An 18,774-nucleotide genomic window follows, 5' to 3' on the forward strand; every position below is an offset into this window, starting at 1 on the left:
TCAGATAAAAGGAAAGAGAAATCCTTCTCCGATGGGCAACTACAATTTCTATTATACACAAAGAAACTAAAAAAACTCCAGGAGGATACAAGTAATCTCAAAACTTAGATGTGCTAAAGGTAAGTCTATCTAACAGAAAAACCTATCCATCAGCACTTCAAAAAGTATCAAAGAAGTAAACCTTAGAATCGCAAAACAAATTTATTAAAAATCCCATTTAAGGAAGCACCAACAGAAATGTACACGCCATCCCAAGGTAACAACTAATCCTCAAAATCTTACAACATGGTTACTTAATTACAGATACCATTTTCTTTCTTCACTGTCAGAGATAAATGTAAAGAAAATTTGTATTCCACAAAAACAAATGGCTTCATGAGACTTTTTATTGTGATCTTCTCCAGCACAAAGAGTTGGTGCTTTAATGACTGTAGCCACTTGACTAGTTTCTTCTTCACTTAGAAAACCATCAAAAGTAAAAAAGAAAAAAGATGGGGAGGCACCTGAGTGGGTCAATGGGTTGAGTGGCCAACTCTTGATTTTGGCTCAGGTCATGATCTCAGGGTCCTGCGATGGAGCCCTGGGGCTGGTTCCCCCACTCAACCAGGAGTCAGCCTGGAGATTCTCTCTCCCTCTCCCTCCACTGCCCCCACATGCTTGCTCTCTCTCTCTCTCTCTCTCTCTCACTAAAATAAATAAATAAATAAATCTTTTTTTTAAACAGTGGAATGTATTAAAGAAAGGAAAGGAGAAAGAAAAAGAAAGAAAAGAAAGAAGAAGAGAGAAAGAAAGAAAAAGAGGGACACTTGGGTGGCTCAGTTGATTGGGCCTCTGTCTTCAGCTCAGATCATAATCCCGGGATCCTGGGATTGAGTCCTGCATGGGGCTCCTTACTCAGCAGGGAGCCTACTTCTCCCTCTGCCTGACACTCCCCCTGCTCGAGCTCGCTTGCTCTCTGACAAACAAATAAAAATCTTAAAAAAAAAAAAAGAAGGAAAGAAAGAAAGAAAAAAGAAAACCACCAAAAATGTTTTTAAGTATCTTTGTATTGTGATGCTAAGAAGTTTTTAAGCACCAAACGAGCTTGTGATTTATTTTTTTTCCATAAAAATATTTAATCAGCCTCAGTGTTACTCTGACAGCTTCTTCCTGGACAGGCAACCTAAGTTCTGACTGTATGGATGGGCTGGGAAAGCCTCTATTTGAGTTTTCAAAAGCTCGCATCCAATAATAAATGTACCCAATCTCCAAACTGCATTCATAATTAAATAAAAATAACTTGAAATTAACTTAAAACTTCAGGAATATATGCTGGAAAGACTCTGAATTTTGAGAGACTGGGGAGCAAATAATTTCCCGAGGCCTACAAGAGGCTTTGTGAAGGTGGTAGACTCTAAAAAGAGCAAGGATAGTGATACATCTATTTGGTGATTTTTTTCTTCCTTCCATCCCACTCTACTTCTGTAAGCCATCTGTGATAGATTAGATTATTATTCAGCAAATATTCACTCCCTCCCCAGGCATCCTTGAGGGAGAAAAATACTCATCCACTCCAGTGATGTTGGGCTTGGTTCTGAGACTTGCTTTGGCTTCAAGGTGGGTGCAGTCTACTAGCCACCCCATGCTTCTTGGCACAATCATCTGACTTGCTTTGGTCAAAGGGGTCTTAGCAGATGTAGCACAAGCAGATACCTGAACTGTGCTTCCGAGTTAGACTTAATCTTCTTTTACTTCTGCTGTTGCCTTGAGAAGAGCTTACCATGGGTAGTTACTGCCCCTCTCGCCTGGGCCCCAGAATAAAACAAGCAAAACAAAACTGCCCTAGCTGATCCATAGTCCTATACCTTGAAGCAAAGCCTTGAGTCAGAACAAATGCTCTAAGGCACTGGGTTTTGGGGAGATCTGTTACATAGAGCTATTGTAATTGTTTTTAAATAATAATGTTTACGTGGGCTCAGAAGATGAAACAAAAATGAAGAAAGACTTACAAATCCAGAATCCTTTATCTGAAACCCTTAGGACTAAGTTTGTTGAGAATTCATATTTTTCTCAGATTCTATTAAGGTAATATGATGCAAATACTATATGTTTTAAAATGCCCTCTCAAGGTCTTAGATAGAACCACAAAATCAAAAACATTAATAAGTATATAGTGAAACATATAAGTAGTGTTAAATTACATTAATAGGTTCAGATTAGATTTTTCTGTCAAATGAATTACAAAAAGCCTTTCAGTTTTTCCAGGGGCTTTTGGATTTCATAATTATAGATATGGGACTATGGTTCTGTATTATCAATATTTGTAGTAATTATAAAGAATCTTTCCCCAAAAAACCTTTACTTTCAATAAGTCTACATGAAAGGTATGATCACTTCCAGTTTGTCTCAAATTCGCTGTGGAAATGGATTGAATACAACAAATCTTTAATGAAAACATGACGACTCACATCTAATTAATTTATAAATCACTGGTTATGTTCAGCAATGCTTGCGTTCTCTCATTTGCTTTAGATCAATTTAAGGAACTGTACAAGGCATTATGAAAACCAAACATTAATACCCTTTAACCAACCAACACTTATCGGGTTTCTTCTATAGAACCAGACATTGTGATAGGTGCTGGGGATGCTACTAGCCAATAATACTTGTTTACTTAAGAAGCTTATTATCTAGAGGAGAAGTCAGACAAGTACATATTTATATTAATAATATGTTGAAATAAAAATATTTCAGATGGGGGCGCCTGGGTGGCTCAGTCAGTTAAGCGTGTGCCTTCAGCTCAAGTCATGATCCCAGGGTCCTGGGATGGAGCCTTACATGGAGCTCCCAGCTCAGCAGGGAGTCTGCTTCTCCCTCTCACTCTCCCTCTGTGCTCTCTCACTCTCCCTCTGTGCTCTCTCTCTCTCTCAAATAAATAAATAAAATCTTCAAAAAAATGTAAAAAAAAATATTTTAGATGTAGGGCGCCTGGGTGGCTCAGTCAGTTGAGCTCTGGACTCCTGGTTTCAGCTGTCACGATCTCAGGATCGCCATCGAGCCCTGAAACTGGGCTCCAAACTTGGCAACTCTCCCTCTGCTCCTCCCCTTGCCCATGCACTCTCACTCTTTCAAATGAATAAATAAATAAGTTGTTTTAAAAAATTTTAGATGTATTGGGTTACATAAATTATATTATTCAAATTAATTTTATCTATTTCCTATAAACTTGTTTACTAAAAAGTTTTATTTATTTATTTATTAATGTTTTTTTATTACATTATGTTAGTCACCATACAGTACATCCCTGGTTTCTGATGCAAGGTTCGATGATTCATTAGTTGCATATAACACCCAGTGCACCATGCAATATGTGTCCTCCTTACTACCCATCACCAGTCTATCCCATTCCCCCACCCCCTAAAAAGTTTTAAATTAACATTTGTAGCTTACACAGTTGGTTTTTGTTTTTTAAGATTTATTTATTTATGAGAGAGAGAGAGCGCACGTGCGCGAGCTTGCCAAGGAGCACAAGCAGAGGGAGTGGCAGGCAAGCGCCCCACTAAGCAAGGAGCTGGACTCGGGACTTGATCCCAGGACCCTAAGGATCATGACCTGGGCCCAAGGCAGACGCTTAACCGACTGAGCCACCCAGGCGTCCCACTCCCACAGTTTCTATCAGACATTGCTGCTCTAAATCTTCAGCTCTTTCAGCTATACCAGCCCAGATACTAAAAATCCCTGACAGCCTTTTCCTTCCCAGCGCTTCCCTTCCTTCCTTAGCCTTCAGGACACTGCACTGTGGAGGTTCTCCTCCCATCACTCATTCTCCTTGGCTGGTCCCTCTCACCTTTCTTCCACTCCTTCATTTTAAGTGGTCTGCCTGGGCCTCTTTGTCCCCTTCTTTTCCTCAGGCATCTCCTCCACTGTTCCAACATCAACTAGTAAGTCTATTTAAATGCCTCTCATATTGACAGTTCCAGGTCTGTCCATGAGACATCTTCACCTGCAGGCACTTCGAAAGTGGTACTTCCAAACCACTTCCTCATCTTCCTCTCTAGACTAGTTCTTTGCTCCTAACTTCCTTATTTCTGCAATTATCTTTCCCGTTCTTCAAACTTAAAGCCTTCTAGCCGACTCTACACTTTATTCCCTGCTTTTCAATTAGCTGCCATGTCCTATTCATGGTTTCCCCCCCCTTTTTTTTTAGATTTTTAAAATTTATTTGTGGGGGAGAGAGAGAGCATGAGTGGGGGGGGGGGGACTTAGGAAAAGGGACAAGCAGATTCCCCACTAAGCAGGGAGCCCGTTGCAGGGCTCGGTCCCAGGACCCTGGGATCATGACCTGAGCCAAAGGCAGACACTTAACCAAATAAGCCACCCAGGCACCCCGTTTTTTTCTCCTTTCTAAGCCTTTGTCATCACCAGAGATAAAACTCTCATTATATCTCACCTGAATTACACAAAAGTCAACTCAATTCTCTCATCCATTCTAAGCCTCCACTATCAGATTAATGCGCCTATAAATTCTGACCACAACAGTGCCACTCTTAAGACACCTTCCAAATCTGCCTAACATCTATCACATGAAGGAGAGGCAGTATTAGAGTTCTTTGAAAGGTTTTTCAGAATATATCATAAAAAAGTCTCCCCTATAATCTGCAATATTAGTGGGAAAGCAGGAGCAGAGAGAACCTGGATCTGAGAGAGGAAGAAGACCACACAAGCTATGGTAACAGACAAATGCTGTATTTTCCTGCTAAGGTGGTTCTCAGAGATCAACTTCAATCCTCTGGTTCCCCCAAATGGAAATCATTGCAGCAGTCTAGGACTAGTTGGAGCCATTAATTTAAAATTCAGCAATAGGGGCGCTTGGGTGGCACAGCGGTTGGGCGTCTGCCTTCGGCTCAGGGCGTGATCCCGGCGTTGTGGGATCAAGCCCCGCATCGGGCTCCTCCGCTATGGGCCTGCTTCTTCCTCTCCCACTCCCCCTGCTTGTGTTCCCTCTCTCGCTGGCTGTCTCTATCTCTGTCGAATAAATAAATAAAATCTTTTAAAAATAAATAAATAAAATAAAATAAAATTCAGCAATAAATCACATCCTTTCAGAAGAAAGTATACCCAGAACTGTGGGAACTGTCTACCCAAGGACCAGGAGCAGAAGAATGGAAAACCAGATGATAGATGCCACTTCTATTATCTACTGGGAGGGAGGGGGCAGGAAAGAATCCATGCACTCAATAAATATGCCTTTTCTCACTGTTAAGGGTTTGTTAGATGGCGGTGGGGGGAGCCTTAAGTTGGTTTAACTCTGCAAATGAATTAAGGAGAACTGAAATAGGCTTTTGCAGGTGACTGAAATTAGTCAAATGCAACTAGCTCCAATCTACTTGTCTGTTTTATTTCCCTTCACAACAGTTATTTTAATGCTCAGAGTCAGTCACTGGACCCTTGCGATCCAGAGGGCCCCTGTTTGTAATACACCCTCTGATTATGATGCCCTACTCACTTCAACTCCAGGGGTGAAAACCTTTCCACTGTAAAAGATAACTCAAATAACAAGATTCCCTAACCAGATGTGATCTCTACCTGCCTCAAACTTCAGAGACTGTTACAAGCTTTACGATGTGCTCTGTCATATATTCATTATATATGCCACAGTTTTTTGCATCCTATTCTTATTTCCCAGAGTAAACCTCGAATACTACATTCATCTTGTCCAAAGCAGGTAAGCAATGCTTTTAAAATTATTATTAAATTAGCTCCCTACAATAGAAGCAGATCATTTATTTGAAAAGAACCTGAGCGGGAAGAAAACGCAAATATCTAAGACACATGCAAAGCATGAACATCATGCCTCGCGACAGTCCCAACCAAGGCAAAAGCATCAGACCCTGTTTTCCGCCTCGAACGTGAGACATAAGGAACTTAGCCCTGAGTGCCACTCACTTCCCCAGACAAGGACACACTCAGGGCAAGAGGCGCGGAGTTTCACCAGTTGCTCAACCAGACCCAGGGCAAGGCGCTTCCTCTTTCTCCTGCTCCACTCCACACAAGACGGTCAATCCCGGCCCACTGCACCTGCGACCTGAAACGTCTACGGGAAACCAGCACTTCCGGACCTAGGCTCCGGAGGGGAATCGTTCTTTAAAAGCCTGACCGCGCGCTGCGCCCGGAGCCGGAGAAACGGGCCGCCCCTCCTCGTTCCCCACACGGGGTTCCTCGGTCTCCGCCCGGCCGCGCCCCACTCCTCATCCTCGAGGACACCGGCTGCGCGGCCCGGGCGGCGACAAAGGGCCGGGCCCTGCCCGCGACCGTCCGTGTCCGCACCGGGTGAGGAGCGCCTTCCCCTCTCCCCGAACTCCCCATCACGTACCTACTCTTCCCTTGCCGCCGTCACCGGCCGCTCGCAGGGGAGGCTCCTTCCCCAGCAGCCGCTGTTTTGTTTCCGATGTGAAATCGCGGCCTCTAGAGCTGCCCGGCCCAGGCCCCGCCCAAAAGGCTTCGCTGATGTCGTCATTTCCGGCTCTGGCGTCGTTGGCGGTCGGCCGGGGGAGGGGCGGGACCTGTAAAGGCAAGGGCGGGACCCACAGACGTAGGGGGCGGGACCTAGGGGAAGAGGGTGGAGCTTCCGGTGGCGCGCGCGGATTGAGGGGCAAACGCTGCGCTCCAGGCGGCCCCGGGACCTAGTCTGAGACCGCCTGGGATTTGAGACTGCTGTTTAGCTGAGGACCAAAGTTTCTACGTTAACCGGACCCAGCGTGTGCTTCTTCCGCCTACAAGTGATGACATCTTAAATCTAACGTCCATTAGTACCTATTTGTAGTGTTTCTCAATACGAATCAGCTGCACGACAGTCATGAGTATTAATTAAAATTGTAAATACTTGTGGCCTGCACACCCTACCCAATGAATCAAAACTTCTGGTGGGGGGCGGGAACCTGAGAAACTGCATTTTAAACGAAGCCCGGGATTCTTACGCTCCAAGTTTAAGATCGAGTCTTACATGATACGCTTCCAGTGAGCATAAAATGTGTCTTATTTTTGAAATCCCAAAACCAGAGTACCTGGTACACAATGAATTGCTCAACGATCACTTAATTTCCTCATCTGCCAGCTTTCCGTCCAAATTGCGGTTAAGACAGTACCAGCAACTAATTTCTTAAGTAGCATAGCACACTCATCTGAAAGCTAAAAGTAAACAATAAAATCATGTAAAACCAAAGAGGAAGAATAGAGAAATGCTCAAATTCACAGGTAACAGAAAACTGACAATGAAATCAATGATGCATGGCATCTGGCCATGATGATATGTTTCTTTTAAATTGATACGTTTTAAAATGATATGTTTCTTTTAAATTCCTCCCCCAAGATAGCCCTTCATATTCCTGCAACATCAGTTCCCAATCCTTCCCTCCTATCCCCACCCAATACATGAACAGATTTAAATAGGTTTTATACACTTCATATTTAGAACATCAGTTTTTTCCATTAACAGGATAAAGATATGTTGGGTGAATTAAAATGTTGACACCCCGCCCCAAAGATATTCTTTAAAGTTCTCATTTCCCCTTCCCTCCTTAAATTTCACAAGGGTAAGAGTTTTTTCCTATTCACTTCTATGTTACAAGTGCTGAGAACAGTGCCTAGCACATAAAAGTTCAATACATTCGTCAAACAAGCATAGCTAAACCCCATCTATTTGTGAACTGGTTAAGTCTCTTTCTTTTTCTTTAAGATTTTATTTATTCATGAGAGAGAGAAGCAGAGGCAGAGGGAGAAGCAGGCTCCCTGCTGAGCAGAGAAGCTAATGCAGGACTCAATTCCAGGACTCTGGGGTCATGACCTGAGCCGAAGGCAGATGCTTAATCGACTGAGCCACCCAGGCACCCCTGGTTCAATCTCTTTGAATGCAATCTGGTGATAGGAGTAGAAAGTCTTAAAATGCTAATGAACTATTTTTAGACACAATCTCAATATAAAATATTTGTGCAAAGATGTTCACAAAGTATTTACAGCAAAAACTGGAAAGCTAAATATCCTACAATTATCATTCATCCACTTCACACAATGTCATTAAAATTGCTTATGAAGGTTGTAACATTCTTATTCTGGTAAGTCAAAAAGACATAAATTTATGCATATGTATAAATACAACTGTCAAAACACATTCCCACAAAAACTAAACAAAAAGGTGATAAAAAAAAAAGTGATAAAAAAGCAACCAGTGACTTTAAGTATTAAGTAACTGGACTACAGATAACTTTTCCACCAGTTTTTGCTATTTCTTCATCTTCTTAGAAATACAAACACCTTTGGGGCATCTGCAGAGCACTCAACTCTTTATCTCTAGGTCATGAGTCTGAGCCCCACGTTGGGTGTAGAGATTAAATAAATCTTTTTTTTTTAAAGATTTTATTTATTTATTTTTGAGAGGGGGGTTGAAACAGAGGGATTCTCAAGCACAAACTGGAGCGCAGAGTCCAAAGCAGGGATTTATCTCAGGACCTTGAGATCATGACCTGAGCCAAAATCATGAGTCATCGCTTAACCAATTGAGCCACCCAGGCGCCCCATAAATAAATCTTTAAAAAAAAATTTTTTTTAGTTTTCTTAATTAAAAGAAATACAAATACCCAGGATTTGCTGAGGAAGAGCCAGCAAAGACATTGGGAAAGACAGAGTAGGACAGGGCAAAAGTAATATCCTAGACATCAAATAGCAAATGTCCATGGTGTTAAGAGATAGGGTAGAGGCTCTCACAAGGTCACAGAGTCGCCTTTAGGCCATCACCGGTCATCGGTGGAATGGTGACACAAACATGAGTCTAGAGGCATTTGGAATGCACACGTAACTCTAAGCTACTCTTTGTGGAATCTCAATAGCGTAGTGGAAAGGAGATAGGATCCAAGGTTAAGTTTTTGTGTTCTTTAACACTTAGTCCAGACTGAAGAATGAAGATAAGGAAATACTTGACCAAGGATCAAGAAACCACAAGTTAGAAACCAGAGCCAGTGCAGTGGGGGAGGTCTTCTGGATAGGGTAAAGTTATCATTAACTATAGAAAGCAAAGGTTTAAGATGCATGTCATCATAAACTGGAAAGCTAGAACTGGAGAATATGCTTAATGACTTTTAAAGTTAAGGTTTTGTTAAACTTGAGACTTACTTGCTGGGGGAGAGAGGGAATCGAAGGACTTTTACTCATCCAGTGAGTTATTTCTTCCACAACTAGTATATAGCACTGGAGTTTCAAAAACAATAAAAGCTGGAATGTGTGTGGAAAGGAGCTGGTGTTCAGTAAAAGAATGAGAAATATAGCACTGAGGGTCCAACATATCTGTAATGGTACATTTATATTTTCCCAAAAGTGTTTGGAACTTGGGAGCAGGAATGGAGAAACAAAACAAAATAAATGGTGGCAAAAACCACACTAAGTGGTGAAAGATGCAGCAGATGGAAAACCCAGAGTGCCAGACCTTGTTAGAACCACTTGGGGGAGAGAGGCTGTCAGAGACTAAGGCTAATGAAGTCACCGGTCACTACTAGTATGTGAAGTCAAGACCCGGTCAGAGAACCAAGGCCAGTTACTTACACCATTGATTTCAAGGCAATGCAACTCAACACTTCCCACATAAAAGCAGTTTGCCGTTTTTTAAGTAAACTCTATGCCCAACATGGGGCTTGAACTCACGACCCCCCCACCCCCAGACCGAGTCACAGGCTCTATGGACTGAGCCAACCAGGTGCTCCTGCCTTTATTTATACACAATGTTGCTGCCCTGTTTCTTATGGGAATAAAGAATTTAAATATGAGAATAAACATTGTCATCAGAGCTTGGCGCTTGGCCACTATCTTATCAGCTCTAACATCATTCTTATTCTTTGCAAGGATTATCTCCTTAGACTTGGACCTGATTAAGGGTTATCTTGTATTTTCAGCCTTCAGTTCTGTGTATGTTTGTCAATATTTTATTAAATTCTAATTTCCTCCTTAATCGAGAACTTGGGTCCCCCTTTTTAAAAAATGTGCCTCAATAGATACTTAAAAATGAAACTTTTATAGCTTTTTCACCTATAGTAACAATGAATCCAGTCTCTTCAGTAGGTTGTATTTACTAGTATTTTTTAATTGACAGAAAAGAAATGAACCTTCAGTTTTTGGATTCTACAATGTAAAGTGTTCACTAGTTTCTCCTTTTGTTATTTAAAAAAAAAACAGGAAAAATAGTTGTTTAGCACTATTTTTAAATTCACACCTAATAATTTTTGCTTCAACAAAGACTTGCTAAAAATGCTTCCTGTGGGATAATTTTATTATTTATTTATTTTTTTAAAGATTTTATTTATTCATTCGACAGAGAGAGAGAGACAGCCAGCGAGAGACGGAACACAAGCAGGGGGAGTGGGAGAGGAAGAAGCAGGCTCCCAGCGGAGGAGCCTGACGTGGGGCTCGATCCCAGAACTCCAGGATCATGCCCTGAGCCGAAGGCAGACGCTTAACAACTGAGCCACCCAGGTGCCCCCTGTGGGATAATTTTATTAACAAGCACTTCCCTCTCCCCTGGGGTTGATATCAACATCTAGACCAGGCCTGCCCAAAATAGCTTTCTGAAACCATAATAATTTTTTTTTAAAGATTTTTAAGTTCTCTATACCCAATGTAGGCCTTACAACGCTGAAATGAAGAGTCACACGCTCTCCCGACTGAGCCAGCCAGGTGCCCCAATCATAATGATGTTCTATAATCTGCAATGCCCATATAGTATTGCCAGCCACTGGTTATATATGGCTATGGAGCACTTGAACTATATTGTAACAAGAAACTAGATTTTTTAGTCACATGACTTCCAAACACTTGAAATATGCTAGCGTGATTGAAGAACTGAGTCTCAAAATTATTTAACAAACTTAAAACCTTGGGTAGCACAGATCTAGACCATGAATTAGAATCCCAGATATAGGCCTCTAGACACCCATATGTCAAGAACACTGTAGTAGTGTTGCTTTGGGTGGACAATGTGACCTCTAAGTTCCCTTCTACTATTACTACCTCTGCTGAGAATCTTCCTATTGCCCCTTCCCTCTTGACTGTGAAGTTAGCTCATGAAGTTTGACAGCTGGTATAGTACTTTGTCTATTAGTATTCCTCTCATTATTCTTTCTCAACCACTATTAGACCATCAGCTACTAGAGGAATCTTATGGCTATTATTCTACCTACCATTTAACATGAATGCCACGTATTAAGTGTGCTTCAATGGCTAAATGAAAGTTATACACAAAAAAACAGAGGGACTACCTGTTAACAATTCAGCTACCACTCTGGGCATGAGACGCTAGGTCATAAATCCCAACTACTATGGAATGTGGCACAGTAGGCATACTTGGGAGTGTCATTAAATGAAAACAATGTGGCTTGAAAAGAATTTTTATTTACTTTTGCTTATAGAAATTATCTTTCATTCCTGGGCATTTTAGATTGCTATTCCTAATTTGGCCTCCATATGAGACAAGTGATAAAATCAAAGGCAAAGATTCTGTCAAATAAAGATGAAAATGTAAGCACTCATGCAAATAAATTATTTCAATAATTCAATATAATCACATTTCAAAAAATCTACCATTTATCAAAAAATTATAAGCTTACTTTGGCCTATAGTGAATGTTATAGTTAATAGTTCCCGGGTTTGAAATATATATATAATATGAATTTCCCAGTTTTCTTCCTGACACCTAGACTGTTTCTTTGCCTATTTGGGATTCTTTTCTCATACCCTTTATATCCAGAGCATTCAGAGATCAATTTCACCATCTTTGCTGAGCAATACTATTTTCCAATTTCAGATTGTTAAAAGAAGGCTGAAATATGGCCTGAAAATATCTGTAGCCATTTTGACATAAAACCTTTCAGCAGTTTTGGGGTTAAAAGTGGAAACATTTATAGAGCTCATCAGAAAAAGGGTAAAAAAGCTTCATATACACACTATTTATTAATATTACAACTTCTTTACTTCACATGTGAGAAGAAAATCTAAGTGTTCCGTTCAATTTGACTCTAAGCTCTTTCCCCATTTGTCCACTGCATCTAGCATTCGTGCCTGATGAGTACCTGAAACAGCACTCCACAAAATCATCATCCGCCTCTTCTACGTACACAAATGCTAGGATAAGAATCAGAATAAGGAAAAAGAGTTCTCTAAGGAGCAAATGCTCTGGGACTGGCTGGGAATAAAGCCTAGAATAAGACTTGTCCTGAGGCACCTTTTTTGGAAGACTACTTCACGTTCATGAACATAGGTAATATGCATCTGTTTGTCTCAAAAAATGTTCTTCTCTTTATAATCTACTTAAAAAGAAAATTAAGCTGCATTTTTGTAGTCTGTTAGGATAAAATACTAGTACAGGTTCCCCCGGCTTTTCAGAAACCAAGTTACTCCACTTTTATGAAAAACCTACAGTAGCACCTGGTTTTGCACACCAAAAGAAATCTGAAGAGGATCTTCACTTTTACGAAAAAAGACGAAATACATCAAAATAGCAGTCAGTGTTTGTTTTGCTGCAAGCCCTTTAACAGCACAGCAATAAAAGCAGCCCGTGCATCTGGATTGGGGCCAGCAAGTGCCTCCCCGGGGACTGCACGCAGCATCGAGCCACCACGGCTTTGAACTAGGTCTGTGAGCATCTGTGCTTTATCTCGATTTATTTCGTTCATCTGTTAGCAAGATGTGTTCTAAGGTATCAGGTAAATCTGAGAGAGATTGTTTTTCCATGAGGGAATATTCAAACAAAATTTCCATATAAATGAATGGTTATTGCTTCTTTGCTTTACGCCATTTTGGCTTTCACAACATTTCACAGGGACACTTTTGGGATAGCACAGGAAACCTGTACTGAGTACACGTCTTCAACTGCTCATCAAAGTGTAGTCAGTCCTTGGATCAGTTAGCACTGGCATCACCTGGAAGCCGGTCAGCAATGCAGAATTTCCGGCCCCACCCTAGCCCTACTAAATCAATCTACATTTTAACAAGATCCCCCAGGTGATACAGGTACACACTCAAGTTTGAGCCGAACTTCAAACAACTTATCATTCCTTCTGTAAACAAATGTACATATTTAAAATGACCTATAAGGTCAAATGAGGAAAAAGCATATTTATTTTCTAACTGCCAGATCAAGAATGATTCTCAAGGGCCTCCTGGGTGGCTCAGTCGGTGAACTGGGCTCCTGTCCTGATCTCACGGTCCTGGGAGAGAGCCCTGTGCTCAGCAGGGTTGTCTGCTTCTCCCTCTCCTTCTGCTCTGCCCCCTGCTCCTGCTCTCTCTCAAATAAATAAAATCCTTAAGGGGGAAAAAAAAAAAGCAACGATTCCCAAGACTTTCATGTAACTTTTTAACTTGAATGGGCAATATAGATTAAGATTTCCAAAGTGAAATTAATCTATGGGCAAACGGCAAAGACGACCCAGAAATCTCAAGCAATTTATTGGAAATGTTCTTACGTGTATTCTCCCAGACATTAGAATATGCCAGTTTATACATGTCCAGTTCTTTATATGCAAATCTGAAAAACAAGAAACTCGAAAACCTTAAAACTTCAAGCTTGGTAGCAAAATCGGTCTTGAGGTGATATGAAGCTATTATAAATGGTCTTTAACCCCAGGGCTCTGATGATTCCTGTTCTGCTGCAGAAATGTTAATGTAGGAATTTGGGATCTCGACACAAATCTCACTGGAGGTGTGATGCAGTATATGGTATGTGCCCTCAAGACTTTCAGATAAGGGCCCTCTAAGATAAATACAGGAAAGAGCTGGAGAAGACAAAAGCAAGGGGAACTGACCTGAATAAACCTTGATGCTAATATTGGCTAAATAAAAACCTAATATGTAGCCTTAGAAGCAGTAAAACGCTAAGAGAAGACAGAGAGGAATAATAAACTGCTTAAACGACATGTAAAGCTTGGGGGTGGCTAGGGGGTGTCAATTTGAGAAAGGGCTAGTAAAATGAATTTATGGATGGCAAGGAGAATGAACTTTCTGCAATTTTCCACAGAGACCAGAACTTAAAAATGATAGAATACTAAAAGGCAGTATTCTCCACAAATATATGATTAATCCAAAGTAAGGTAAATGGCTTTTGACCTTTGTTACTAATACTCATAAAATATCAAGTCCATCAAAAATTCAGCCCATATTTTCAAGTTATGTTTCTAGTATGCACTGCACAATTACAACATGATGCCATTTATTTAACAAGACTCTGAAAGAATGGGTCCCCAAGATCAAATATATACAGTTTTAATATTGGAAATATTTACATAATGGAACCACCTGATGGTCCAATGTTAAGAACAGTGTTTCAAATTCCTTTTAAGATGTAAAAAAAATCTGGTAACTCAAGCTCAGTTATGCTTTTTAACATCACCCCCCCCCCAACTTTGTCTTTCTTAATAAATACTCAGACATGGGAATAACTGCACCTAATTTGTGTTAAGAACTGTTTAAAACCTGTTACATTTTCAGGTAATTTTGCTCCCTGGTGAAGTTCTGTTCTGTAATAAAGAAACCCCCATGTATGTCTCTAAGACATCAGTGTATTTTTAAACATTGATGAGTCGAGGTAAAAGAGGTGCGTGAGTGCATATACACTCACGAGATACAAATCCTTTTAAAACAAAAGTGAAAACAAAATACAAATCCTTTTAAAACAAAAGTGAAAACAAAAAAAATTAGTGGTAACTGCCTTAAGTGATTTACTTTATCCTTAAAAATAAGATGTAAACTTCACAAACTGCCATTTTGAATTCCTATTGTATTTTTTCAAACTTTCCTAGCCTGTATTGCCTAATTTTACCTTTTGTTTTTAAAAATGATTTTTTTCATTTATGCTTTTCAGATTAAGGTTTTTTTTTTAAACAAAGAAGTACACCAAAATAAAGCTAAGGGCCAATTAGTGCAAAAATGCATCAAATAAAGCTCTCCAGAATCTAAGGATCTGCCTCATTTCTGAACTATGAAATTAAGATGAAAACCATTATGATTCACACTCCCTTAAAAAAGAGAGGCTGAAGGAGCCAGCTATCAAAAGGAAAGCCCCATTCCATTCACGAGACTGCTGCTTGCCACAAGAGACTACCATGCTCTGGGAGACTAATAACCTAATTATCCCAGACATTTAGTTTGGCACAATACGTTTCCTTTACGATTCTACTCTTCAATAAGGAAATGTTTAAGGGAGCCCTCCAAAGAAAATTAGGGAAAAGACATTTATACATACATTCACACAAACACATTCATACAGAGATACAGTAGGAATGGATTGTCTGCTAATCTTAGCACTCTAATTTTAAATTCCATGCCTTCAGGAGGTTCCCATCTTTGACCAAGGGGTGGTGGGAAGGTAATAGGTATGATGGGTATTCTTTCAATTAAAATCATTCATGTAGGTTCCTATACAGTACAGTTCAACATTAAGTGCAATTCTGCAAAAGAATTGGGGAGTCATTTTAATATTTACAAGAAATAGATCAGCAGAACAAGATTATATCAGATAGGCTGTGTACAGTAGCTGCGGCTTATAAAACATACCAGTAATTTGTACCTGGTGAGTATAAAGAGAACCAAGGTAGGATTCAGATGTCTTTACAACCAAGGGAGTACACAGGGCATCAACAAATTAAAGGACAAAAAAAAATTCACATTTTCTACATTAAAAAAAAATTACAGATCTCACAAATGTCTTTGAAGACAAAAAAAAAGCCAAAGTCCTCTGAAGGGTGGGAAAGAAGAAATCTGAAACAGAACTCTAAATGTAAAAAGAGTTTTACTTCACAAGACCAATTTTCTTGGCTTCTGTTTCATATATCAATAATCTCCACATTTTGACTATAAAAACTTCTGCTTCTTCATCAAGTACCTAGAAAAGAAAAAGAAAAAACTCAAAAAAAAACAGTAACACATGTAATATAAGCAAACATCAGCATCTCCAAATAGTGACTGGTATTTTATTAGTCTTTGCTGTGGTTAAAGATTTTGTTTATTTGTTAGAGAGCAAGCGAGCCCAAGCTGGGGGAGTAGCAGGCAGAGGGAGAAGCAGGTTCCCCACTGAGCAAGGAGCCTGATGCAGGGCTTGAACCCAGGACCCTGGGATCATGACCTGAGCCAAAGGCAGATGCTTAACCAACTGAGCCACCCAGGAATCTCATGACTGGTATTTTAAAAGGCTTTATACACTGACAAGCATTTACTTTCAATAAAATAACTTGAAAGAAATCAGTCTAGTGTGAGAAATGTATTTAGTAAATATAAATTATAAAAAAGGGTGGGGGAGAGAATGCATTCAGCAAAATTCCATGGCTTACTAAATACTGACACCACAATACTTTATCCAACTTTTATTCTTTTACTTTTAATTTTACAAATACTCATTCACACATGTATTGAAAAACTATTTCCTAAAGAAAGCACGTTTGTGATAAAAAAAAAACACAGTAATTTAGGCAGACTAGTTATACAACTGCATAATTTAAGAGAGTGTCTTATGTACCCCCAGAACAGCCTTAAAATCATAACATTTATCAAGTCCTTATTATGTACATGATATTGAATTAAATATTAAATGAGAATGTATGTAAAGCATTCAATTCTGCATCTGGGATACAGTAAACAGAGTACGTGAACACTATCATCACCAAAAAGGATACAAGACTAGTGAACAAATAAATGGTCTTCTCCCCTTGGGAAATTGATAAATCAAATTATCTTCCTACCTACTTATGAGGTAGGGGCATTATATGGTTCCCCCTACTCATGCCCTCACTCTACATGCAGACCTGGGCCTCTGCACCAGGGTTACAGTGAGGTAAAATGGAACAGCATGCTTCCTTCTACAGGAGGCAGCTATGACTGAGCTCCAAGGTATCACTGCCATGATGGAATGTGGACTAATGCCGCCAGGTCTCTGGAGCAGTTTAAGTTAGGAGGTAAGCAAACCAGGGCACCTGGGTGGCTCAATCAATCGGTTACACATTTGCCTTTGGCTCAGGTCACGATCCCAGCGTCCTGGGATTGAGCCCCACATTTAGCTCCCTGCTCAGCGGGAGCCCGCTTCTCCCTCTCCCTCTGCTCCTCCCCCTGCTTGTGCTACTCTCTCTTAAATGAATAAATAAAATCCTTAAAAAAAAAAAAAAAAAAAGGAGTTAAGCAAACCAGATCTCTAGCCAGACTATATGGGTTCAAATCCCACTTCTACCTCTTATTAGATATGTGCCTTTGGCTGAGTCACTTACCCACAATGAACCTCAGTTCTCTCATCTATAGAACAGAGGAAATATTAACTACATCATCCTGTTCTACTGTGGGAATTAAGAGTTAATAGGTACAAAGTGTTCTGAACAGTGTCTGGTACCTAAGTGATCATTAAGTACCTAAAAGAAGCCGGAAAATCTGATTTCTTTTTCTTTTTCAATGACAAATAATTAAAGAACTTTTATTGAGACTTCTAGGAGCCAGAGTTGACCAGCAGTTTGAGAGAACTATGCTGCAACACTTATTAATGCGAAAACTGTGCCTTGGTACAGTTTGAAAAAGATTTTTTTAAAAGAAAAAGTCATATTTTTAACAAGAACAAAGTACTACTTGAGCTAAAAATTCAATCTCATTTATTCAAGAAATATTTAAAGGGTGAGCCTGTGATAGAACTGGTTGACAAAACTAGCCAACTGAGTGGCTTCCTCCCACTCTGATAAACAATGAGCCAGAAAATTAAGACAATATAAGTAATTAACCAGTAAAGAGTCTAATTATACTCCAAATATCAAAATATTTCAACAGATCAAAATGGATTAACACTGACACATGATATCTTCACTGAGAGAAACTGCAACTTTGCCAAAGCCAAATACTAGGAAGCTGGGTTTATATTTTTTGTTTCTTAATTCTTTAACTCAGGCCAAACTATAAAACCCTCTCCAGACCCCAAGGATAACGTTCTAAAGAGATGGGAAGGTCGGGGAAGTTCAAACTTTATCCCCAAGGACCAGGATCTATTCACATTTCTCCTTCCATCTGAGGCTCAGCATTATGAAGTCAACAATCTTTTCACAAATACTTTATCAGAAATTCTGAACAACAGCTGCAGAAAACTGGGTAGCAGAAAACTAATGTTACCTGGCTTTAGACATCATACAGCGCCTGGACACAAAATATCTCAGCCTTGGAGGTCCCTTTGGTTAGGCACCCCACAACGCTCCTCCCTGACAACTCTGCAGCGGGAAATACAAGCTCTCCCAGGCACTTGTCATCTTATGACATGCTTGCTGTTTCTTCCTCCCTGACTCATCTTCCCTCTGCTGCCTTCCCACTCTGCCCTCTGTTACTCTTCATACTAACCACCCTCAACGTTAATTAGTTTTTTCATCTATTTACCTGAACTGAAAACTAACTGTGTCCCTAAAAGACCCTGAGACACTCCTGTAGCCAACTCAAGAAGTTCCTTCCCTTCAAAGCCTTAACCTCACAGGAGAGGGGAAGCTGCTGAATCTTTCCTGTTTCTCTTTGTGAACAGTATCCACTGAGATTCATGAGATCTCACTACACTACCCTTCCACTCCAACAGCAGCTATTTAGCAAATAACTAGTCTTCCACCCACAATAGATGAGCACTCTTGCCGCTGATTCCCGTATTTCTCTCCAACCCTTGTCCCAACACACAGAAGTTTCAATTTCTATGTGTATGACCCAGGCGGAAAGTTCACTTATAATCTAAATAATGACATCAGCTCTACCCCAGAAGCGTTC

At 40.2% G+C, this 18,774-nt stretch overlaps 2 protein-coding genes across 3 annotated transcripts in view; both read right to left on the reverse strand.

Annotated features, from left to right (window-relative positions):
* The window catches only part of PSEN1 (presenilin 1), a 70,762-nt gene extending 64,267 nt beyond the window's left edge, over nt 1-6,495 (reverse strand). The window contains exon 1 of one of the 2 annotated variants that reach the window (XM_026519570.4): nt 6,353-6,495. The gene's annotated coding sequence lies outside the window, so the exon portion shown is untranslated. The remainder of the gene's footprint in view (nt 1-6,352) is intronic. The other variant, XM_026519569.4, reaches the window with a different exon arrangement.
* Nucleotides 6,496-15,469: 8,974 nt separating this feature from the next.
* Nucleotides 15,470-18,774, reverse strand: part of RBM25 (RNA binding motif protein 25) — a 51,331-nt gene continuing 48,026 nt past the window's right edge. Inside the window, exon 19 of the mRNA XM_026519571.4 lies at nt 15,470-15,892. Coding sequence (XP_026375356.1) covers nt 15,800-15,892 — 93 coding nt within the window. The 3' untranslated portion in view covers nt 15,470-15,799. The remainder of the gene's footprint in view (nt 15,893-18,774) is intronic.

This window comes from Ursus arctos, unplaced genomic scaffold (genome assembly GCF_023065955.2).
Source record: "Ursus arctos isolate Adak ecotype North America unplaced genomic scaffold, UrsArc2.0 scaffold_25, whole genome shotgun sequence".
Classification (NCBI taxonomy): Eukaryota; Metazoa; Chordata; class Mammalia; order Carnivora; family Ursidae; genus Ursus; species Ursus arctos.